Source organism: Pipistrellus hanaki, assembly GCF_964339955.1.
Source record: "Pipistrellus hanaki genome assembly, chromosome: 2".
Classification (NCBI taxonomy): Eukaryota; Metazoa; Chordata; class Mammalia; order Chiroptera; family Vespertilionidae; genus Pipistrellus; species Pipistrellus hanaki.
This window is the reverse complement of record NC_140504.1, coordinates 28,505,166-28,531,485: the sequence shown is the minus strand read 5'-3', so window position 1 is coordinate 28,531,485 and position 26,320 is coordinate 28,505,166. Positions and strand designations below refer to the sequence as shown.

Genomic DNA, 26,320 nt, shown 5'->3' with positions numbered 1-26,320 from the left:
TTCCTTCCTCTCTGTAAAAAAAAATAAATAAACTATATATATATATATATATATATATATATATATATATATATATATATTACAACCTGGCCCTTTGCCATGTGACTAAAATGTCTTCCATGGGAGCGGGTATGCAACCCAGCCTATTAACTACAGGCTTGGTCATTTGACTTATTTCAGCCAAGGGAAGTCTGAGGAAATGTCACTTCCACCAGAAGCAGAAGAGGCATTGCTCATTCCCACCAGTCCTTGTTCTTGGCCTGAGCCAGGAGAGAACCACAAGTGTCAGGTAGGGCCTACTCTCCAGCCTGAATCCAGAATGAGCAGACATTTGGCAACTTGCAGTCCAGAATGACAGAAAGACCTGAAGCCACTCCACAGCCTGGAGCAGAGTCACAACAAGAGATAAGTGTCATTGTTGTGACTTACTGAAATTTGAGGTTGTTTGTTACTCCAAAAGCTGATTAAAGCACTCAATAACTTACTAGAATCAAAGAAACAACAAGCTTGGAAGAGGAAGAGGAATTGGTATGATCTCTTTTGCATAGCTGCTCAGTTGTCATAGATTCAAACTCACCTTTAGAGACATTCCAAGCAAATCAAAGCCAGCTGTATCTGAGATTCCACACACAATATAACTGGACTAGCAGTTATTACATTGTTAAGTAATATGGTGGGTGATCAAAAAACACTTGAGTGTTTGCTTCGGCAGCACATATATTAAAGTTGGAATAATACAGAGAAAATTAGCATGGCCCCTGCACAAGGATGATACACAAATCAGTGAAGCATTCCATATTTTTTAAAAGAATAATAATAATTGAAATGGGTTTGATCTATCAAACACTTAGTAAAGATATAACTGGGGAGATCAGTAATTTAGAAAATCAAAAACCCTGGCTTTTAAGCCGATTGTATATCTGAGTGAATTTGTCAGGCACCAACATTGTATGTTTGTCAGGTACACACACACACTCACAGAGCAAGACATCTTCCCAACCACTCTGTCATGGTCCAGAAATGCCAAGCATAATACACTGCAAGCTGCAAGAACAAATCAGAATGTGATTGGACGAGAATCTGTAACATGTAAAACACTGCTGGTCGCTGAAGAACTGAAGATGTTTAGTCTGGGAAAGATAAGACTCCAAGAGATACGTCAGCTGTCTGCAAAAACTTAAAGACATTTCCCGTAAGCAGATTAGCCCTCAATTTCACGGACACTAAGAGCAAAACAGGGGACAACAGAAGAGAGTTGCCAGGACACAGATCTCAATTCAATTTGCTAGGGTGTTTCGTTAGGGATGGGCACACCCTGAGATTCACTCACACCTGACCTGTATCTGACCACCAGTGTAAGGTCAAAGTGACTGACAGGCCAGCACATCCACAGTGAGGGCCACACAGGCAAATACAGAGCTTTATCAGGCAAGCTCGAAAGAACTAGAAGAGCAAGAGAAGCAAGGACCTCAGCAGAGCCTCTGCCGTCAAAGACTCCAGCTGAGTGAGCCACAGGCAGGAAGGTCAGAAGGGGGTCATGCTTTCAAGGATACAGTGGTGACTATAGGTGAACCCAGCCACCCAATGGTGTGTGTGCATCTTGGGCAGAAAAGTCAAGAGTATAAAAGAAGGAGAGGAGATATAACCCCCAAAGGCCCAAACCAATCTGCTGAGATGCCCCTTTAGATAAAACACAGGGAAGGAGAAAGCCACTCTGTAAATGTGAGAAGGGTGAGCACGAGTCCCAGGCAGTGAAAGTACCAGGGCGTTCAGTCTGCAGCCAGAAGATACTCAGGGGAGTTTTGGCAAAGAAAAACCCTGGATGAAGACTGGCCAGCAGTCCAGGGGTCCTCTGAGAGCTGCCTGTGGAGGTGGAGGTGGCGGGAGAGGGTGTCAGCAGCAGGGGACCAAGAGGCCTGGTCAGGTGCCAGAGCAGAGTAGTTTGAGCTAACTCTCCCGTAGCACTCACACAGGCTGTGCCGGGCACTGAGCTGACAGCTTCACACGGATTATCTCCTTCGCTCCTTGCCATCACCTGTGAGCTAAGTACCCTTATTATCCCATCTCATAGATGGCAAAACTGGAACATATCGAAGCTTTGCCCAGGGTCACTTAGCTAGTAAGGGCAGAGCTAGAGTTTGAACCCAGAGAACCTGGGTGCTGAATTTCGTCCTGAAGGAGCCAGGAGCTCAGCCCAGAGGAGGAAAAGTAGTGAGGCCGGAGGGGAGAGGGTTAGTACAGGACTCCAGGTTACAGGACTGAGGATGGGCCTCAGAAGGCTCCTTCTGACCCTGCAGTCACCTGGTGGGCCTCATCAAACCAGGCACCTTGCACTCTAACTGTACCCTGGCCTCGCCAGGGGACACTGATGAGAAGAATTCTGTAGCCATCTTAACTGTCCAGCCAAGGGTCCTGGCTGCTCCAGATGTTTCAGCAAAGGCTGGACAATTACTCAAGGGAATGTCATAAAGGGATTTCTGTAATCCCTCAGTGTATTTGCAAAATCAGGCAGGAATTATTTGGGACTGTTTATTGTTTTGATATCCTCTGTCTCCCTCCCCTCCCCACCCTTCCCCTTCCCTCTCCACTTCTCTCCTCTCCATTCCTCTTTGCTTCTCTTTTCTCTGCTCCTCTCCTTCCCCCTCCCCCCCGCCTCTTCTCCTCTCCTCTCCTCTCTATCCAACTCCAACCTAATTCGATAATCCTACCTCAGTGAACTTCTAAGCTGCAATTATTTTCATCTTGACCCAAACCTGCTCTTATCGTCATTATCCTTGGAGCCCACTGAACCCTCAAGCATCCCAGCACACACCACAATGATGCCTCTCTTCTCCCGGAGGCCTTGTAAACCTTCCTTAGGTAAAGCTGTGAAGTATTTTGAGAAACTGGAATTAAAGTGCTGGAGAAAGCACAATGCACATTCATTACTCATCCTGGAAAGACTACAGAAATAAGCTTCCAAAACTGACTCTGATGAACATAATCTGGGGGTAATGAATATGGATATTGCCAATAGTCACTGAGAAGCATGTTTTCCCTTGTACTTTTTGTTCTCTCCGGTAAGATTTCCAACCTAAAGAGAAGATGCCCTGAGCCCGTGCTTGTATCAGTAAAGCAAGTGCTCAGAAGGAAAGACAGAGTCAGGGAGGAATCCTCAGCCTCTCTACTTTAGTTCTACTTGAGTTCTCTTCACCTCGGTTCTAAATTGTCTAGTCAATAGAAACCATCACCTCTCCACCAAGTCTGGTTCATTTCTCAGTGTCCTTTAGAAAGTGTGTGATGAGGGCTGGTCTGGACAAGTATTCCAGAGGGTGTCTCTAGTCAGCACAGCCTCTGTAATCACTGTCAGGAGAAATCAGCTGCCTAGTCACCCAGCTACCTGTCCAGGGAGAGAAACGGGAAGGACCTGTCCGACTTGTGGCCCCATGGGGGAAATGGCAGTGTATGAGGGTTCTCCAGAGGAACAGAATCAATAGGTACAGATACAGATGAGGTGATTTCTTAGAGGCATTGGCTCCCATGTTGTGGAGGCCAAGAAGCCCCACCACTAGCTCTCTGCAAGCTGGAGAACCAGGAAAGTCAGTGCTGTGATTCAGTCTGAGTCTGAAGGCCTGAGAATCAGGAGGGACTGGTGCTATAAGTTCCAGTCTGACTCCGAAAGGAACCAGGAGCACCAATGTCCAAGGAGAGGAGAAGATTGATGTCTACACTCAAGCAGAACCCATGAACTCACCTTCCTCTGCCTTTTTGTTCTCAGTGGATTGAATGATAACCACCCATACTGATGAGGACAGTCTTCTTAGTCTACCAACTCAAACACTAATCTCTTCCAGAGATAACCTCACACACCCCCAAAATAATATTTTACCCACTGGTATTCCTAATCCCAGGCAGGTTGAAACAGAAAAATCAATCATCACAAGCAATATCTGGTTTTCCACACCCAGCACTTTAGTCACAACTGGTGGTGGAGAGCAGTAGACCCCAACTCTGCCTTGCTAGAATCATCTGGGGGGCTTTAACAAGTCCGTATATCTAGATCAGTTAAGTTGGGGTTTCTGAGGTTGGGGCAGGCACCAGTGTTTGTGAAAGATTTCTGGGTAATTCCACCTTGCAGCCAGGATGGAGAACCACGGCCACCCTCAGCAGGAGGAGCACACCTCCCTCACCTTTGTACATCCATCCTGGGACTAACTTACCATCACACATGATTCCTCAGTTAACTTCACACAGCAGCTACAATGGCCTTTTAAGAATAAAAATCATATTGTCCTGGACAGTTTTGCTTAGTAGTTAGAGTGTCAACCTGTGAACCAAAGGGTTTTGGGTTTGATTCCAGGCTTCTGTGGGAGGCAACCAACTGATGTGTCTCTCTCACATCAATGTTTCTCTCTCATTCTCTCTCCTCCCTTCCCTAATCCTTTCCTTCCAAATCAATGGAAAAAATATCCTTGGATGAGGATTGACAAACAAACACAAAATAAAGAATATACATCACATCATGTCACTTGCCTGAATAAACCCCTCCAATGGCTTTTCACTGAATCTAGATTCAAGGCTCTCATCTTGGTTTGTGAGACCCTCAACAGTCTGACCCTCAGTCAGGAGAGCCAAGAGTGAGGACAGAAGCTCTGCAAGTGGACACCCCAGAGCCAAGTGCTTGCTCTGCCTTTATGGGCTGGGTGACTTCCAAGAAGTTATTGGACCTCTCCCTACCTTCACTGCCTCATCTATAAGGCAGTTATGTTAGTCAACACACATAAAGCTGTACATAGCATTTAGATCCGCCCCTTCCCCCTGTCCAAGTCTCACTCAGTTCCCAGAACAGCCACTCTCAGAACAGCCACTCTGGCTCTTCCCTGTGGACCCTCCTCCTCCCCCCCCTCCCCTTGCAAGAAGAGTGACACCTGGCATGACTGGCTCCTTTTCATCACTCAAGAGCCAATGCCATGACTGCAGGGACTCTGCACCTCTTTATCACCTTGTTTGATTTCCTTTGTAGCCTGTATTCATTTGCTAAGGCCGCTGTAAAAAAGTATCATAAGCTTGAACAACAGAATGTATTGTCTCACATTCTAGAGGCTGGAAGTCAGAGATCCAGGTGACAGCAGGGTTGGTTTCTTCCCAGGGCTGTGAGGAAGGATCTGTTCCATGGCTCTCTTCTAACTTCTGGTGGTTTTCCAGAAATCCTTGGCTTATAGATGTGTCACCCTGACCCTTATCTTCATCTTCACATCTTGTTCTCTCTCTGTGTGTGGCTTTGTGTCCAAATCTCTTTTTATAAGGACACCAGTCAAATCTGATTAGGTGCCCATCTTATGCCAGGATGACCTCATCTTAACCAATTACATCTGCAATGACTCTATTCCCAAGTAAGGTCGAATTCTGAGGTATGGGGGATTAGAGTCTCAACATATTCATTTAAGGCACATGTGTCAAACACAAGGCCCGCGGGCCAAATCCAGCCCGCCAGGCCTTGCAATGTGGCCCGCACCGCGCTGTCATCACTGCACTCCGCTGTCAGTTTATGACATTGTCAGTTTATGACTGTTGAGTAAACCATTCAGCCCGCGATTTAGGCTGGATTTTAGATTTTGGCCCCTTCTCTGATTGAGTTCGACACCCCTAATTTAAGGATATCACAATTCAACCCATAACGTAGCCCCTATTCTTCTCTTGAACCATCTGGTTCTATTTGTCTACCTGTGTATTGTATTACCTTGTCTCTCCTCACTCAATTTCATTGTTTATATTGTGTGATTTTTCTGCAGGAAAAAAAAAAGCCATGCTATGCTTTATAATAGGAACAAAAAGACTTTTCAGAAAAACAAACAAGCATATGACCACCTTTGCATTGTGATCTGGCTCTCCATCACTTCCCATTCTAGATGGGAAGCTCCATGACAACCGGTACCACATCTTCACACCCCTAAACCTAACACCATGCTTGACACATAATAGATGTTCATTATATGCTGGCTGAGTTGAAATTAAGCAGATAATACTGAATTTCCCCACAAGAGTGCAAGCAAAGCAGTTGTTCTTGCAGCTTCTCTGGTATAAATGTGACACATTTTCTAGAAATCTGAAAAAATAAATAAATAAAAGAATGCTGACACTCTAGGCTTTTAAATGACTCTGGCATATAAAGTGGCACTATCAAACTGTACTGATACCTAAGGTATTGTTAAGAATTGAAGCACAACAAATCTAAAGAACAAAATAAACTGATGAACAAAATAGATCCAGAGACACAGAAACATGGAACAGTCTAATGAATCACAGCGGAAAGGTGGGGGAGGAGGGAGGGATTGGAGGGGGGTGGCGGGGGAGAGATTAACCAAAGAATTTATATGAATATATGCATAACCCATGGACACAGACAATAGTGTGGTAAAGGCCAGGGATGGGCTAGAAGAGGTCATGGGGGAGGGGGGGAGAGGGGGAGGAGAACATCTTTAATACTTTCAACAATAAAAATACATTTTTGAAAAGTTAATTAAAACACATCATTGAGCAATACTGTCAAGTCTAGGAGGAAATTTAACCAGTGTGCTAATCAACCAATTTCTGTAAACCATGTTTCACACAATTCTTCTTATTAGGTACTGTTTGAAGGCTTTAGAGACAGACAAGTGTTACATTAAGTACTGAGGAGTATTCACTAATATTAGTATATTACATGGGCTGGTACTTATAAATGTAAATGTCCTAGGCCTATCAACACAGTACAATATTCAGCTATACTTTAAATTTTTCTTTATAGGATTTTATACCACTTCTGGCTTCCAAAGAAAATAGCTTCATATAATCTTTGCATTACCTAACTTGACAACACTTTTGAAATCATCTAATGCAATAGTTTTATCAGACCCAACACCTCACTTTTGTGATAAATGTTTGGCCACACCCCTCTTTAATATCCAAAGCAAAATTCATAGATAACCTGCCTGTATATAACATATTTCACTATGTAAACACTCAGGCATGTCCAAATGAAGTTGTCAGTTGATTGCACCACATGAAAAAATACTACACATGGGCCAGTTCCAAATGGCAGGCTATTCCACATGTGCAGCATGGGAGAGGCAATACCATGATGGCACTGCCAGGGGGCACTGGTGTTCTGAAATGGTGAAGAACTCTTAAATTCCAAACTAAAGAAATTATGATCTTCCTTCAATTTATTCTATAGTTGCCTTCCTGAAAAATTCAATGAACTTGTATATTAAAAGTGGCCTTCCCCCAAAACCCCATGTGTTTATATGTAAAACAAAGTTATGTTTTAGATGCGGATCACCATAACCGGAATTTTCATCTACAAGCATGCCTGATGAGATATTCCGACACATTCAGCATCTGTGGGGCCCACCATCAAATTCCAGGACCGCTTCCCCATCCTTAGTCTTTGAGAGCAAAACAGTGTTCAAAACATTTTTCACTTGGTCAAGTGAAAACTTGGATTATGGTGTTCATCTGTAATAGTGGAACTATTGGTTACTTTAATTCACACATTGTCTGTATGAATAAGGATGGATAAATTAGAACCATACTCATCATTCATAATGTTAAAACATTAGAATAATTGTGAAATGTTTTACTAATCTTGATTTGTCTTTATAAGTATTTTCCTGGTTATTAGACTAATATGTGCTCATTAAGAAATATATTTGGGTGTGTACAACACAAGAAACATTTTTATTTTATTTTATTTTATTTTATTTTATTTTATTTGAGAGCAAGGTTCCAAAACAACCCCATGGAATGGCACTGGCCCTCTCGAGAGTCATAGGTCTAATTTTACATCCTTATGTAAAAAAAAAAAAAAAAAAAAAAAAAAAAAAAAAAAAAAATGAGGATATTGTGCCCCCAAAGGATATGCCCCAAAATCACAGACCAAGTCTTGGCTAAGCCAGGGAAAAAATACTTAACGTTTGAACAAAGGAGCACATTTCATGTGCCAAGCATTGTCTTAAGCTTGGTTTAGACATACCCTACCTTAATCTTCACATAATCGCTAGGCAGACTTTATTATCCACCTTGTACGTTGAAACCCGAGTACAGAAAAGTGAAGCAACTTACACAAGGTCCCAGAGGAGTAAGTGGCAGTGCCTGACTCAAATCATGATCTTCCAAACAACTGTGCAACACAGTGCAGACTGCAGACTGTCATTCAGGACTGAAGGGGATACAAGGGGGAATGAAGTCTTCCTACATATGAGTACACAGGATAGGCCAGCTCTCACAGCGTACATAGTATATGGACCTCCAATCATGCCTCCAAGCAATGGCTTGTTTCCCACTGAGTCTCATCTTCTCTTTTCTTGTGTTCTTCCTGCAGACATTCATGCCCAGGAAAAGGCTGCTTTGGGTCCCTCTGGACCTTTCCTAAAAAGAAGATCCCTGTGCACTAAATGAGATCCAAAAGCAGCCACTAAGGCTTCCAAAGCCCTCTTCCATCGGTTGACTTTCACCAGAACCCCTACTACTCAGGATGAGTGGCTTCCTCGCCGCCCTGGACCCCCGGCGGGTACAGTGGGGAGCTTCCTGGTATGCCATGCACTCCAGGATCCTGCGCACCAAACCGGTGGAGTCCATGCTGGAGGGAACAGGGGGCACCACAGCACATGGTACCAAGCTAGCCCAGGTGCTCACCACCGTGGACCTCATCTCACTTGGCGTTGGCAGCTGTGTGGGCACAGGGATGTATGTGGTTTCTGGCCTGGTGGCCAAGGAAATGGCAGGACCTGGTGTCATTGTGTCCTTCATCATTGCAGCTGTTGCATCCATATTATCAGGTAAGGGTCTTCATGAAACAAAAGGCCTGTGGAAAGCATGCTTGCAGACCTATGACTGTTCAACCCACGATTCTAGAGTATTTAGTGGTGAGATGTAGGAAGTGACAGAGGAGTGGTCTTCATGCTTCCTTTGTGCCTGGACTGCCAGGAGTTCAGAGAAAAGTTTTGGCTCAAATGTAATAACTACCCTTTCCACTGCTTTTTTTTTTTTAATTGATTTTTTACAGAGAGGAAGGGAGAGTGATAGAGAGCTAGAAACATCAATGAGAAAGAAACATCGACCAGCTGCCTCTTGCACACCCCCTACTGTGCCCGAACCTGGCACCAGAACAACTATTTGTATCAAAAAGCAGTGGGGCCGAAACCAGTTTGGCTCAGTGGATAGAGCGTCAGCCTGTGGACTGAAAGGTCCCAGGTTCGACTAGGTCAAGGGCATGTGCCTTGGTTGAGGGCACATCCCCAGTAGGAGGCAGCTGATCTGTGTTTCTCTCTCATCGATATTTCTAACTTTGTATTTCTCTCCCTTCCTCTTTGTAAAAAATCAATAAAATATATATTAAAAAAAAAAAAGCCGAAACCGGTTTGGCTCAGTGGATAGTCGGCCCCTACATGCCCTTGACCGAGTCGAACCTGGGACCTTTCAGTCCGCAGGCTGACGCTCTATCCACTGAGCCAAACTGGTTTCGGCTCCACTGCTTTTTGATACAAATAGTTGTTCTGGTGCCAAACCATCTCCCAACTTTTTATTCCCTGTCATGTCCATTTGGAAGAGATGTTGGACCTTTTAAGGGAGAGGGAAGTGAATTCAGCTAGGATATACGTTATAAATAAAGGATAGGAAGAGTGGCAAAATAAGTCAGTAAATCTGATATGATTAGGATTTGATAAACCTCACACTTGGTACTATGACTCCCAAGCAGGAGAAAACCAGGCTAGAAATACAAAGCCATTGGGAGACTCACAAATTCGTTTATTAAATCTAATAATTTTTTGATGGAGTCTTTCAGGTTTTTTATGCACAATATCATGTCATCTGCAAATAAGGACAGCTTTACTTTTTTTTTTCCAATTTGGATGCCTTTTATTTCTTCTTCTTGTCTAATTGCAATGGCTAATACTTCCAGTACTATGTTGAACAGGAGTGGTGAGAGTGGTCATCCCTGTCTTGTTCCTATTCTTAGGGGAAATGGTTTTAGTTTTTGCCCATTGAGTATGATGTTGGCTGTGAGTTTAACATATATGGCTTTTATTATGTTGAGGTATGATCCTTTTATTCCTACCAGTAGAGAATTTTTATCAAGAAAGAGTGTTAGATTTTGTCAAATGCTTTTTCTGCATCATTTGATATGACTATGTGACTTTTATATCTCAATTTGTTTATGTTATGTATCATGTTTATTGATTTGCAGATATTGTACCATCCTTGCATTCCTGGGATAAATCCTACTTGGTCATAATGTATGATCTTTCTGATGTACTGCTGGATCCAATTTGCTAGAATTTTGTTGAGGATTTTGGCATCTATGTTCATGAGGAATACTGGCCTGTAATTCTCTGTCATTGTGTTGTCTTTATCTGGTTTTGGTATTAGGGTGATGCTGGCTTCATAGAATGAACTTGGAAGTGTTCCTTCCTTTTGAACTTTTTTTTTAATAGTCTGAGGAGGATAGGTTTTAGTTCTTCCTTGAATGTTTGGTAAAATTCCCTTGTGAAGCCATCTGGCCCCAGGCTTTTGTTTGCTGAAAGCTTTTTGATGACTGCTTCAATTTCTTCCATAGTTATTGGCCTATTGAGATTTTTAGATTCTTCCTTATTGAATTTTGGAAAGTTGTATTTTTCTAGGAATATGTTCATTTCCTCCAGGTTGTCCAGTTTGTTGGAATAGAGTTGTTAATAGTATTTTTTAACAATCCTTTGTATTTTGGTGGGGTCTGTTGTCATTTCTCCTCTTTCATTTCTAATTTTGTTTTTTTGGGTCCTCTCTCTTTGCTTCTTGGTGAGCCTGACTAGAGGTTCATCAATATTGTTTATCCTTTCAAAGAACCAGCTCTTGGTTTTATTGATCTTTTGTATTATGTTTTTGGTCTCTATGTCATTTATCTCCCCTCTGATCTTTAGTATTTCATTTCTTCTGCTTACACTCTCTTTCTAACTTTTTGAGTTGTAAGGTTAGGTAATTTATTGCCATTGTTTCTTGTTTTTTGTAGTAGGCTTGTAGAGCTATGAACTTCCCTCTCAAGACTGCTTTCGCTGTATCCCATAGATTTTGGATTGTTGTGTTTTCTATTGTCATTTGTTGGCATGATTTTTTTTTAATTTCTTCTCTGATCTCTCTGGTAACCCAGTCATTGTTTCATAGCATGCTATTTAGTCTCCATATGTTTGATTTTTTTGGATTGTTTTATTGTAGTAGATTTCCAGTTTTATGCCATTGTGATCTGAGAAGATGCTTCATAGGATTTCTATCTTCTTGAATTTGAAGAGACTTTGCCTATGATCCAATATATGGTCTATCTTTGAAAATGGCCCATGTTCACTTGAGAAGAATATATATTCTGTAGCTTTGGGTGAAATGTTCTGAAGATGTCAATTTTATCTCGACTAGTGAATCATTTAGGATTGATGTTTCTTTGCTGACTTTTTTGTTTAGAGGATTTGTCCAATGGTGATAGTGGGGTATTGAAGTCTATTACTATGATTGTATTGCTGTCACTTTCTCCCTTGATATCCCCCAGGAGTTTTTTTTTGTTGTTGTTGTTTGTTTGTTTTTTGTTTTTGTTTTTGTTTTTATGTATTTGGGTGCTCCTGTATTGGGTGTGTATAAATTTACCAGAGTTATTTCTTCTTATTGGATTGCTCCCTTTAGTATTATGAAGTGGCCTTCCTTATCTCTTGTTATTTCCTTCACTTTGAGATCTCATTTGTCAGATATAAATATTGCTACCCCAGCTTTTTTTCATTTCCATTCACCTGAAAAACTATATTATCACATTTAAAACTTAAAATATCTCTTCAAGGTAGGTTTTATCATGTCCAGTTTTACATATGAAGAAACTGAAATTTAATAACAGAAGCTAGATTCAAATTTGTTGTGCCAACAGTGTCTTTCAACCATGACTATGAATTTGAATCATTTGAGTAATTTTTTTTTCTGAAACATGGACTGAGGAAACAGGTGGTCAGCTTTATTTCCAGTTCTTTTTTCGTATCATTGAAATTAAACCTCGAGCAGAATGTAGATATAATTGCCTCCTAAGTTCATGCACTTGCTACAATAACCCTTCAAGCTATCTCAAATGTTTTTGGCAGAGATTAAGTGAACAGTATGCATACACAGCATTGGTCCCCATCCCAGTGCACAATACCACTAATTTTTATCATCTACTCATAAGAAACAGTTGGCAAAAATAGAAGAATTCAATAAAGATGTTTTGGATATCCATCATATACCAGTCCTGGGGCACTACCAAAAATTAATAAGAAATTATGTTTACCCTAGAGGACCCATAGCTTATTGATGGAATGAACACCAAACCTGACAAGTAACCATGTCATAACGGTACTAATAACTGTAACAGTAGCAGCAACAACTACCATTTATTGAGCACTTACTGCATACCAAAAGAGTTCTAAGTACTACTTAGCACATTATTTTATTTAATTCTCACAAAATCCCCATGTGATAAGTGGTGTTATTATCCTCCATTATAGATGAAAAATGGAGTCTTCTGAAAAGTTTGGTAACTTGTTTAAGACTACTGCTTAGGAGATGGCAGAGCAAGGAACAGTGAAAGTAGCCTGAGCCCACCCCTTAATCACTTTGCTTTTCCGCTACTGTATTAGCAGATTCAGATTAGGTTTAATTGCATACAGTGGAAAACTAAAAATTAGAGATAATTTCCCTTATCTTTTATGTAAAAGAAATCTGAAGGGAAGCTGCTGGTGTGGCCCCACAGTCCCAGGGACTCAGACTGTTTGATCCTTCTGCTCTACCATCCAGATGCTCAGCTTCCATTCTCCGAGTGACCTCAAAATCCAACACAGACTAGAGCTCCAGTCAGTATGTCTGAGTTCCAGGAAGGAGAACAGAAAGTTGGGCCAGGTCACTTCTCACATTTCTGTCCCCTTTGTAAGAACCTTTCTGGTAAGTTTTGTCCTGTAACTACTACTTACCTTGGCTAAAACCTGGACACTTCGCCATAGAAAGTAAGGCTGAGAAATGTAATCTTCTCATTAGGTATATTGCCAACCCCAGTATTTCAGACGATCCTTTGATGGGGAAAGAAAGGAAAAGTAGTGTCATGCCAGATTTATAATGGATGCATAACCCTAAGCCTTCCAGTTTGCTGAGGTCAATTTGTCCTAAAATATTTAAGTAAAATTGGTTCTGATGCCCAGTAATGCACAAGAAAACCTAGAGCCCTTTCAATAAAACTATGGAGTTGTGAGTCTTACTTTTCTCCCAGTTTTACAAGCCCCAAATCTTTGTTTTCATGGAGTGTCTGTCTCCACTCTGCATTTCACTTCCTGATAACCCTTTCTACTTCTTTATCCAACTACATGACACCCCAACTCTTCCTCCCCCATGTACCATGAAGCAAAGTTGTATGTGCAGTGGACTTTATTGAAAGTTTGGGCCAGAGAATGGGAGATATAATGTAATCCATTCCAGCAGACAGCAAGCTTATAATTGAATATAGGACATGCCAATTCTTCCTGCCTTTAGAGAATGTCCACCAACCCTCTCTGCTTGGCTCCTGCCTCCAGCCCCATGGATGGGCAGCCTTTCTCCCTCAAACTCCTTAGCCTGCTTCCTGTCAAGCCCTAAGACTCTTGTCCATATCTTATCCAGAGAAGTTTGCTTATCTCTATCTCCCTCCAAGTTCATCCTGGCCATTTTTCAAAGACTATTGTCTCCCAAACAGAACAGTCCACCCAGATAATTTACTAAACAAAACAGGTTCTTAGAGGAGGAATTTGGGGGCCAAGCCAAGATTAGATATCATTCTGTAGGCACTGAGAAGCTCAGTGGCATGACCAGATCTGTACTTTAGTAGCAGTGTGGAGAGAAGAGAGGTGGAGAAGAAACTGGTCATATGCATATTGTATGGAACAGGCAAGAGATTATGAAGCACTAGGCCCTAACAGTGGAGGAAAAGAAGCTTAGGACAGAGAGGATTTGAGCCTGAGTGGATGAGCCTGAGGGAAAATGAATAGAATGCTATTTCTAGCTGAAAAAAAGACACAAATTAAATAAGAATGCTTTTGAAACGACGACATTAGAGTAACAGATTTACAACACCATTCTGGTGGTAGAAAATGAACACAGAAACAGAAAACTCTAGAATAGAGGATCCTCACAGAACACTTTGAAAGAGAGTAAACTAACCTATGTGTGGTGCTTTCATGTAGCACCTATTTTGATGTCCTCAACCCAGTGAATGGAGGGTAATTTTAATTCTTCTCTCAGATGAGGAGCCAAAGGGTCAGAGGTTAAAGTAATTTCCTGAGAGGCCGGCAGATATTTCATTGCAGAGCCAGAACTGAAATCTCTGTCTGTAGGACTCCAAAACCCACGGCCTTCTGTTTCAGCAAGCTGCCTCTGAGATCTTTAAGCCAATATTTCTCATTAGATGTGGATTAATAAATTGCAATCAATGAGAGGGTCTAAAAGATAATGATAATCACACCAAGTAGTATTTTTTTGGCACTCTTAGTTTATGGTTTAGCACGAGGGTTTATAATTCATATTTCCTGCCATCTTCATTTGCTCTCTGATTTTTCATCAGGTGAGCCCATGGTAACTGAATCCCCTAGGGAGGTGATAAGGGGAGCAAAGCCCTCTCAAGCAGTTGCCTTTCCCAACCTACTACTTGGGCTGGCTCTGGGGATCTTCACAAACCTTACGCAGAGTTTTCCCATTTCAGTATTCATCTCAGGTTGGATTTTTCACCACTGAAGAAGATTTCTAAAGATTCTATTTAAGTGGGTCTTGTGAGTTTCCTTGTTTTGTTTTGAAGAATCACCCATTTTCTATAGGAATCTCTCTCACGGCCTGTATAGAAAGAGTTCCAATTCAGGGTTAAGGTTCTGGAGATGGACCGCACACAAATGAAGAGACTTGAGACCTGAAGAAATTCAACTTGGCGATATGGGGGGCCAGGCGGTAGTCCAACTCTAGTGGGAGAACTACTACTGCTCTGGCCCTGCCATCCCCTTTTATTGAGGCTTTCGGGAAAACATCTTAGGCAACATAAACAGAAATTTACATGTAGCCCTTAGGCAGGAAATAATAGAAACTTACACTGGACAATCAAGGTGGAGGCTGCTTCAGCTAACAATATCTCAACTAAAGGTTAAAGCAATTAAGGTTGTTGACCAGCCTTCCTGGCTTCCTGTCAACATCTCTTTTTTAGTGAAACTGATTTGTTTTCCAGCAATTTTCCCCTCATGAAATTGAAATCAGATGTGAGAGGTGAACATCAGGAATGTTAGTCTTTTAGCAGCCTTTTATTATCAATTCTACAAATTTACATTGATTGGTTCCCCAAAACATATCTAAGAATTGTTCTTAATCATACTGGGAGGTGGAAGAGACAGAAACATTGAGAGGGTGGGGAGGAAGTTTAAAGGAAAACGCATGCATGCCAGTCTTCAAGCCTCTGGAAGACAGGAACTCCAAAATCGTGTCCAAATAAAACAGCTTCTTGTTGAACTCTTACTAATCATACCAGCTATTCCTGATGTTTGTAAAGTCTTTAGGTCACAATTTATTAACACTTAATAAATGTTGGCATTGTTATTATTACTATTGTTTTTACTATTATTAGGTAAATACTACTGTGCATAAATCACTTTATTTAATCCTCCCACCCTCCCTGCTAGCTGGAAATAAGTGTTTTCATTCTATGGCAAATCATAATGGCTAAATCATTGAGGACTTATAGTGTGCCTGGCACTAGCTGAACACCAGGTGCATATAAATCCTACAAAATATGTGCCATTATTATACTCACCTTGCAGATGTGAAAACTAAGGCTCAGAGAGATTAGGTGGCTCCTTCAAGGCCATCAGGTGTCAGTGTCAAAGGCCAAGTCTAAATTGAATTCTGCCTAGCTCCAAAGATTATAAGCCCATGCTGCTTCAAAATTCAAAAACTCACCAAAGGGAATCAAATGAGTCAAGAAAACCTTCCCTCTTATTAGAATTTCAAAAGATCCTGTTGCTCACTCTATTCTATTGCTTAGGAGAACACTTTTTTAGCTCAAAACTTCTATAACCGAGGTCATGGAAATTACTTCTAAGTTCAGTACCTTTCTGGTACCTATCAGCAATGAGAAGGGTGTTGTGAAGTGCATATAGCTCTTCTCTCCAGGGCTGATTGACAGCCCTGTAGGAAGGATGTCAATTACCAGTTCAGAGAAGGTGAGCACATTGTAATAGAAACTTGCCAGTTTCTAAAATCGCTTATTGTGGAAATGAGTTTCCTCCAGCCAACCCAGGAGAACCGGGGCTCCTTTTACAACTTCTGCAGCTCTTAGCAGGGTGGACAGTGAATACCATGAGCACCTAGCATGGCTGTGGGAATTACTGGCCACCTGCTCTGGGCTCAGTGTGGCAAAGGTGCTGAAGAATACAGGAAAGAACTCTGAGACAAAGAGCGTGGCATCAAGGCAAAGAAATAAGACAGGCACACCTGCCATGATTGTGATCTCAGCAAGAGATAACAGGGCCTAGGTCACAAGTCAGGACACCTGAGATCTAGTCCCAGCTCTGTCCTACAGCAGCTCAGGGCAAGTCATTTACATCTCTTTACCTTAATTTCTCCTTCTGCAAAATGAAGAATTTGGGGAGGAGAATTGTAAAGAAAGACCCAATGTCTCAACTCACTCCCAAACCAACACACACACACACACACACACACACACACACAATCAACCCGATATCGTAATTAGTACCTGTACCTGATCTTCAAGCCCTGCTCTGCCATTTACTACTTGTTTGACTTGGGAAATTCATTTGACCTAGAGCTTCCCAAAATTGCAGATGTGCCATGGTATGGCATGTCAGTAGGAGTCTCCATCACCATTTCCACATGAAATTAGGGCTCAGTGACTTGCATGGCTTGCTCAAGGCCACAGTAGTAATTTTTGTTGCCATTTATTAAGTACATACTGTGTACCAGGCACTGGGCAACGTGATCTGCGTGTATTCTCTATACTTGTCATACCCTCTCTCTGGATCTCTCTTCGGAGGCTGTGTTGCTCCCATGATGCCTCATTGCCTCTCCTACAGCAAAGAGGGGCTTCAGATAGAGGCCTCGGCATTCCCTCACTGCTTACCTGAGCATCAGATGAGGGCCGAGCACAGGTAGACGCCCAAAAACATGATTTTTCCTTTCTCTTTTGTAATGTCTTTTCCCCTCCAAGACTGCCTTTGGTGCTAGCCTAAGGTCACCTACATAAAAATGTTAAGAACAGAATAAAGGTCAGTCCCAGCTCCTCTGCCACCTCAGCAATGAAGAGGGATCAAGATGAGAATGTGGCCTCAGGGAACAGCTAACCCTGTGGATTCTTTACGGGCAAGCAACCACATGAGCATTATTATTATTATTACCATTTTCACAAATGATACAGTTCTTTAAAAAGTAAAGTAATGTACACTAATGATGACAATTAGCAATAACATCACCAGATAATATAATACTTGAATTCATCATGTTATAGAAACAATTATGGAAACAGACATCAGGCCTCCAATAACCTCCAAACAATTTTTATAGAAGAGGGAGATTTAGAGAAGAAAGTACACAGTCTAGTCATATTTAATCAGCAAATAATTAAACTTCCTTGACCCGTGTGAGGGATTACTTCTTTGTTACCTGGACAGCTTCTGTCCTTCCTGTTTCTATACGGATATATTGGCGCTGTGGTTTGGAACTTTCAAGTTCTCTGTTCACTGCGCATCTTTAATTGGAGCCCTGTCAGGTTCAGTAACTAATTGTGTCATATGATACCTGATTAATGATACTGTCCATCCCCTAAACCCAGGCTCTCACTGTCCACCTGGGGCCTGCTTTGGCAGAAAAAAAAAATTGTCTCTTCTCAGACACAAAGAAACATAGGCAGTCCCAGATGCATCTGTAAAAATCACCCAGGCTTCGCTGACAGGTGAGTGGCCCAGGTTGCTAGGAGAGAAGAGACAGTAGCAGGGAGAACACGCCTGATGGATTACTCCCTGTAAAAGAAACCCACAGTTTTCTTGGCTTATCAAGAACACTGGGAAAAGGGCATCAGTGCAAATCACAGGGTCCCTCAGCATATGACAGGGGCTGAATAGATGATTCTCAGCATATAGCAACCTGCTTCTCAAGGAGGTCAGCAATGATGGGGACACTTCATCATACACCATCTGGAATTCAGTGTCACAGAGAAAACGAATGTTTCCAGGAGAATTCACTCTCCATTTCTCTCTGAGGTCCTGGGATTTCTCCTTCTACCCTACTCCCAATCTACTACATTTAAGCAGTACTAGCAACCATAGCAATGTATATGACCTGTCTTAGCCCTGTTGTGAATTTATAAATGGAACAAAGATGCTTTAAGAAAATGAGAAGGAAATGGGTAATCACCATCTCAGCAAAATGCTATATTTGGTGAGGACTTGCTTAAAGACATGTTTGGGCCTAAGTGGTGAGTTGCATGGGTGTAGTCCAGTGGTCAGCAAACTCATTAGTTAACAGAGCCAAATATCAACAGTACAACGACTGAAATTTCTTTTGAGAGCCAAAAACCGACTTCTGCGCATGGGCCACGAAGTATCAATCACACTGTACATGCCCACCAGCACAAGGTATTTTATGGAAGAGCCACAGTCAAGGGCCAAAGAGCCGCATGTGGCTCTCAAGACGCAGTTTGCCGACCACTGGTATAGTCCATCAGCTGATTCCATCCTGTGTCTGGGAGATGATGCATGATTGACATTTAGGAGAAATTGCCTTCCGGAATGAGGAATCAATGACCTCATCCATTCGTCAGATCAACCCACCCCAACCTTCCTACCTATTTACCCTGTATGAAGCATTGTATAATAGTTATAGTATGTTCAAAACAACTTATCAGGCCTGATGCCTACAGCTTATGCCCATCACACAAAGCAAGACCCTCTGAGATTGAACTCTGAGCAGCGCTCAAGACGTTGCTGATCCTAGAGGTCTTAATGAAACTGCAAATATGGCAAATTGTTTTCTTGGACAGCTCCCTCCACTCCCCCTTGTATCGCCTGATACCCTCTTTCCCTTTGAACAGCCCTTCTGGTGGTCTGAAGACCTTACTTCAAAACTCAATTTTAGCCAAGACCGATTTGGCTCAGTGGATAGAGCGTCGGTCTGTGGACTGAATGGTCCCAGGTCTGATTCCAGTCAAGGGCATGTACATTAGTTGCGGGCACATCCCCGGTGGGAGGTGTTCAGGAGGCAGCTGGTTGATGTTTCTCTCTCACCAATGTTTTTCTCTATTCCTCTCCCTTCCTCTCTGTAAAAAATTAATAAAATATATATATTTTTAAAAACAAAACAAAAACCTCAATTTTACAGTTTCTTAAAGTAGTTCATGCATTTCCCTCCCACTCCCTGCAACCAACATCTCCTTTCTTGTTTTATTATAATTGTTGGTTTTCTGGTCTGTCTTCTCCACTAGACTATAAGACACACACACACACACAAAAGGGATAATAGTCTTTCTGTTCAACTTTGAACCCCTTAAATCTAACACAGAATCATGAAGATGGTGCCTTATAAATTTCTTATAATTTTGAATGAATGAATTTAAAGCTCCTAGGCCTGGATATCAGGAGGCTTCTGTTCCAGCCCCAGCTCTGTATTTAATTGAATATGCAACTTCAGTCTGGGGCATTATCTATGAAGTAAGAGAACAAATCCAATGAGCAGTTGACACTTGTACCCATGCCATGCTCAGTACAGGCCTGTGCATCCACAGAGGATGGTCGGGGCTTGAGGGAGGTGTGGGATGAGGGAAATCCTGGGCAGGCCAGCCTTAGGTCTCCTGTCCCTCTTCAAACATACCAGCCTCCTTTATTTATGTATAAGGCTTTCAAATAAGACTTGGTGTGCAAAGAGGGTTTAACAATCAAGACAAATCTTTAAAACTATAAATGTAGATGCACTGTCCAGTCTTTTTTCAGCTAGATTCCCCCAATCTTTAAAAGGGTTCCACCCTCTCAATCACTTGCTTCCAGTCTACTTCTGGAGACTCATCTTCCTCAATCCCTAAAATAGCCTTCGTGTGCCATCCCAGCTATGCCTTTTCATGTGCTTGTAAACACCCTCTCCCATGTTTTTTTGCCTGTCAAAGCCCAGCTCACCCTTAAGATGCAGCTCAATAGCCTTCCTCCTTCTCCCCCACTCCCCCATAAACCAAAGACGCATGCCCCCCAAGAACCGAGCTGACCCATAGAGCTCAAAGAGTGCCCCATAAACACTCTATAGTATTAAAACTGGCCATGTGCAATCATTTATTTATTAAACTCTTTCCTGATTGAAAGGTAGATACTTCACAGTCAGGAGATCTGCTTACTTATTGTTGTGTCTCTCTCTGGTATTCCCTACAGTGGTTAATTTAGTAGGCACTTAACAATGTGTGTCACATAAAGGAAGGAAATTAGGAAGTCAGAAGTTTCTTAGGAAATTAGTAAGTTAATTGAGAAATAGGTTAGGGAATTAGTCCATAAATTAAACTATAAGTTAATGGGAAAACCTCTTTATTGGAGTAGAGAAATTAGCATTGCAGTGTGAATAACCACTAGATTTAACATTTCCAAGTGAAAGAATACTTTTTAAAAGTATTTATTTATCCAATGGCTTTCTTCAGTGGAATGTGGGAGGAAATACATTTCTTGAGTCAAGAAACACTTCTCTGCCGTTTGCCTATTCTCAGCGGGGTCTTTCTCCTTTTCGCCCTCTTAGGTTGGAGAATATTGTCCTTCTGGTTCTAAGAGAATATTAGAGAGCCAGGGTAAGCTGTGAGTGAAGACATGAAATTAAAGGAGGGGGAGCAGGCAGTAATATTTTACAATAGTGTGGCATTATCTCAGGCACAGTTGGAAAGAAGGCTCTCTAGGGGTATCTAACCTTAGGCTGACCTTGTATGCCTGCATATGATAGAACCATGGACTCTCTGAGTTGAAAAGAATTCATGTTGAAAGGAACTAAATTTTTCTGAACCCCAAATCATACATCATTTGGGATACACAAGAGAGGATTGGTAGAAAATATTTCCAATACGGAATCTCCTGGTATCTTGTCCCAATCTTTTTTTCAATGTGTAAATCCTAATTTAAGTGCTATTTAGGCTGGCAATATGTCAATTTAATTAAAAAAATATAGTTCGGGTATAGAAGTAAAACAAAACACAGGGGATATGACAAGATGAAAACAGGGATACACTTACAATACACATAAAGAAAAGAATATCAGTTGCAGGCTATGAGAAATCACTTATTTCGTCTAGTCCTGCTGAAATGAATCCTTCATATTTCTTAAGGACCTAGACTTGCTAACTCTGAACAGCTCTAATGGGAACCATCCATCATGTGATCTGCAGCATGCAGTCTCTCACTGATGGCTATCTGGACCTCAACATAGTACTCTATATTGATTTTCTCCAGCTACATGGTTATACTATTGGAATCAATATGCCTCTCCCTCTCCAATCACTTGGTGGGCAGCCAAGGAATGCACTTTGACAATAGCACCAGCAAATATGATTAGAAAGGTAACTCTGGGAGAAGAATTATTTTTTAACACATTACTAAATTGAGTTAAGATTATTTATAAGTCTTTCTCTCCTTTAAAATAGTGATTTTCCACCCAGTACACCAAGTCAACTTTAGGCAATAAATACTTTGCAATGCTTCCTTTACGCTTGTGAAATACAAACTTGAGATATTAATGTTACCTTCTTGTACACTTAATTTTAAAAAATTAATGTGGCCTGAGTATGAAATATAAATGTAAGAGAAGCAATTTCTAATAAAAAAAATGTTTGTTTTAATGTGTGAATCTGGGAGACATAATGTTAGGAGACATAATGAAGTGATCAAATGTTTGCCATAGTCTGTAGAACCACTACTAATGCAACTGCTACAAATGTACATTCATATAGGTGTGCTGTTTGGTGTTCAAAGACCATGAGTCATGTTGCTGTGGATGATGTAGTTTTTCCAGAATGATGGCCAACTCTTGGTAATTTCCAAACAAAACAAATTACAACTGTCCCTCAATTTACCCCATTGTTGTAGTCCTGGAAAACTCACTGTTGATAAAGCCGTGGAAAAATGCTTTGTGTTAATATGCAACCTGGAGGTAGATTCGGAAATAACGAACAGGTTTTTACTTGCATGATTGCCCATGGGCATCTTTAGAAGTCATGTGAGACACAGGACCTTGCTTTGTTCTGTGGGTCAGTCCCACACGTGGCACGATGTCTAACAGCCCAGTCCTCTAAACATCTAACACAGCTTGTGCCCACAATTATGAGAACCATAGACCCTCCTACAGATTTCCAGAATTAAAACCCAAGGAGGCAGTAACCTTTGCTGAGGACCATTGGTTTGAAGTATTTTCTATAGAACTTCCCTATTGACCCAGATTCCAGCTGAGAAACCAAAGAATAATAGAATTAGAAGCTACCTTAAACCTTCTCTAACTGCCCCCCTCATTTTTATCCAAGTGAGGTAAGTGACTCAGTTATTAGGGTAGAAAACCAAGATTACCCTGTCAGCACTTTTTTAAAAGTTCTTATTGAATAGAAAGATACCCTTGAATCTGTCTCTTTACACACCAGGTACTTGAAAATAGATAAATGACACAGCATTTTCCAGTTTTTAACAGGACATTTGGGGTGAAATCACTCACTTCTCGACCCTGAGTTTTAGTTTCAGCTGTGATACCCTCTCCTGCCCACAACAAGCCTGGATTCCTGCAAACACATAAATGGGAAAGGTTAAAAATATTATAAATTCCCTTACAATGCGTTCAAATGTATGATTACTGAGAGCAGAAATTGTCTTACATGGTTAGTGGTTAATTGATTTTCTCACCATCCTCCCCAACCTCCAGTCACCAGAGTCCAAGCAGGACCTTGGGAAATGAATGGCTAAGATTCCATATGCTCCTGCTCTATGCACAGCTGAACTTAGGACTGGTCCCTTCCTAAAACCCAGTGAAGCCTTGGCTATTCCATTCTGATGACAAACTGAGTGTTTTAAAATTTGATTTGGCAGGTCAGATATTAAGAAGAGACTGATAGATTGCACAATATTGGATTTCCAAATTACGTTTTCAAACTGAGCCTGTTTCAAAATTATTGCTTGGAGGGGAAAAGAACCATTTATAAGCCTTATATATTACGAGGAGGTAAAGATAGGAGGAAAGAAGACATTTGTAGCATATAAATGCAGATCCTACACCAAAGAGGAGTTAGTTGTTTCCTACTCCTCCGAGCTGCACTAAAGAATAACCTACTCGGTAATGTGCCAACTCAGCTCTCTTCAGGAGAAAACACAGAAGTCCTCCAACGAGAAAGTCTCATTAGGTCCTCATACTCAGTGCTTACACACCCTACAATTTCCTCACGGAAGAGCCCCTCGGGTCTTCTTTCCAAGACCACATCCTCTTAATGTTAGACTCCCTCCAACAATTCAAACACCCGGTGTTAGAAGCAGCAATTTAGAAAGGAGGAGTTCTGACTGCTCAGGGTGAGCCCTGTGACAGCAACGAAGAGAAATAACTGGCCATCCAGGAAGGAGATGGAAAACTGTTTTTACAAAGTGAGGGAGGGGGGCTGACACAGGAACTCAAAATAAATAGCTGAGCCGTTTAATGTAGGCACAGACGGCTCTGCTAGCCGAGAGCATCTCCATAGTACAGAACGACATAATAACTGACATAAAAGAAAAGTTAGGTTATGCCCAGTATATTTTGAAGCAAAAATTCAATATAGCAGATTGACTCCTAGAGTGGTGGAGAAGGGAGACCCTTCAGAGAGCATTCCAGTCCAGTTCCTTTATTTTACAAAGAAGAAAACTGAAAGTAAAAGGTGGAACAGGTTCGAGGTAGACAAGAGCACAGCCCTTCTGTCCTTCCCTATGGACACCCTGACAACTGACATCACTGAGAGGAAGGAAAAGCGACGTTGCATCTGACATGTCATCATTCAGTGTGTCACTGCTTCTGACACTTGTTTGTGCTTCTCTGCATTGATTTCTCCACACTTCCAAAGGACAAGAAACCTGCTCTCTTTATTCACAGAAGAGTGAACTCTTGTTCCCTGATGTGTGATGACAGAGCTTCAGGGTTAACAAATTGGGACTGGAGGTGAAGTTTACTTGGAGTTCCCTCTGACATCCTCCTCATCCATTCCTTTTATGTTTCCTCCAAGCTGTCCTACATCTGTCCTCCAACTTGGCACCTCAGCCACTGGCCCCACATCCAGAGTTCCTCCAGTGTAGGAAACTTTCCCAACTCTCAAAAGTCTGGTGTATCCCCAACCTCTTTCTAATTTGATCTCTAATTCCATTAAACAAAAAAATAGGGCAATGTACCAATGTTTTTCAAAAATTAGTGGGAAGTGCCTAGCCGGCATGGTTCAGTGGCTGAGTGTCGACCTATGGTCCAGGAGGTCACACTTTGATTCCCGGTCATGGCACAAGCCCTGGTTGCAGGCTCTATCCCCTGTGGAGTGCATGCAGGAGTCAGCCAATCAATGATTCTGTCTCATCATTGATGTTTCTCTCTCTCTTTCTCTTTCTTTCTCTCTCTCTTTCTCCCTTTCTCTTCCTCTCTGAAATCAATTTTAAAAAAATTTTTAAATAATAAGTGGGGAGCTTGTTAAAATACAGGTTCCTGGTCCCCATTTCTTGAAATTATGATTCAATAGATGATTCTGGCAGAGTGGGCCCTGACCCTCCTAACTGCCTGCCTGCTCGTTCCCCTCCATCCAAATACTTCAAACTCTTTCTCTCTGTCATGTCTTTACCTCATATAACACCTTCTTTGTTCAGTTAACTCCTCCATCTTTCTCAATACCAGCTAACGTAGACATCTCTCATCTTTGCTCTCATTCCTGTGTGTTTTTGTATCACTGAGCTTATCCAACCTACCATGATTTTCTGGCACATCCCCTTGAGGGTAAGGCCTTGTCTTACTTGTGTGTGTGTGTGTGTGTGTGTGTGTGTGTGTGTGCTTAATCCCAGCAGCCTGACAGGCACATAGTAGGCACTCTAAAATTGTTCATTAAATTATCTTTTCCATGTGGTCAATTTTCTTGTTAATAACTAGTCATTTATTTACATTTGAATTTTTTTATCAGTCCCCTAGATATAGTAAAAGATGTTCACAAATCGCTCAAAGTATCACTCTCCAATGAGATGCATCTTCTGCAAGATGTAAAAATGAAACAGAAAAAAATTTTTACACATAATCTAACCCTGGTGCCAACAGCTATAGGGTTAGGTCCATGTTCACTCAGGATACCAAAGGAACAGTGACAGAGACCCATACAACAAATGGGGACCGTTCTAAATGAAGATCAGTTTCTAATAGTTCCTTAGAATTAGTTCTGGTTGTCTTCCAGGCATTCAGGTTAAGAAGTTTTTCAGAAGTGAGGTTGGAAAACACTGCTAGCTTTGAACTGATTCTTGTACATAAAGCTCTGTGTATGTGTTCTTCAATCCCAGAAATTCCCAGTGTTTTCTACCCAACATCGTTAGCCACCAAGAGGTTTGCTCATCTCCTACAGCCCACCACCAGTGTGTTTCTTCCCATCAGGTGTTTGCTATGCAGAGTTTGGAGTCCGTGTCCCAAAGACCACGGGGTCGGCCTACACCTACAGCTATGTCACTGTGGGAGAGTTTGTGGCATTTTTCATCGGCTGGAACCTGATCCTGGAATACCTGATTGGCACTGCGGCTGGTGCCAGTGCTCTGAGCAGCATGTTTGACTCGCTGGCAAACCACACCTTCAGCCGCTGGATGGTGAACAGCGTGGGGACCCTCAATGGCCTGGGTAAGACCACCACACCCTCTCACCCCAACATGCAAGCTTTCTGAGTCAGATAAGTGGGTTTTCCTTTCAGGACCCAACTTGGCAAAATGTATCAATAGCCTTAAATACGTGTTGTTTTTTTGTTTGGTGTGTGTGTGTGTGTGTGTGTGTGTGTGTGTGTGTTGTTGTTGTTGTTTTTGCAAAATAATTCTTTTCCTGCAAATCTATCCTAAGGAAATCAGTCTAATTTCCATAAATCTTTTTACAGAAAAATGTTCATCACAGCCTTATTTATAATTACAAAAATAATTAGAAACCGCCTAAATATTCTACAGTGGAGCAAATGGCTAAGTAAATCATGGAAACATATTGTATAGCTTGAAATTAAAAGAATGACTAGGAAAACTGTTGTAATAACATGGAATGTTTTTAATGTAATAACATATGACAAAGGATGCAA

The 26,320-nt window shown here is 41.6% G+C and overlaps 1 protein-coding gene across 4 annotated transcripts in view; it reads left to right on the top strand.

The window, feature by feature from the left end:
- The window catches only part of SLC7A14 (solute carrier family 7 member 14), a 107,453-nt gene that overhangs the window by 36,968 nt on the left and 44,165 nt on the right, over positions 1-26,320 (top strand). For all 4 annotated transcript variants that reach the window (XM_084874121.1, XM_084874120.1, XM_084874118.1 and 1 more), the window contains exons 2-3: positions 8,342-8,798; positions 25,645-25,881. In XM_084874121.1, the coding sequence (XP_084730247.1) occupies positions 8,495-8,798; positions 25,645-25,881 (541 nt within the window). In that variant the 5' untranslated portion in view covers positions 8,342-8,494. The remainder of the gene's footprint in view (positions 1-8,341; positions 8,799-25,644; positions 25,882-26,320) is intronic.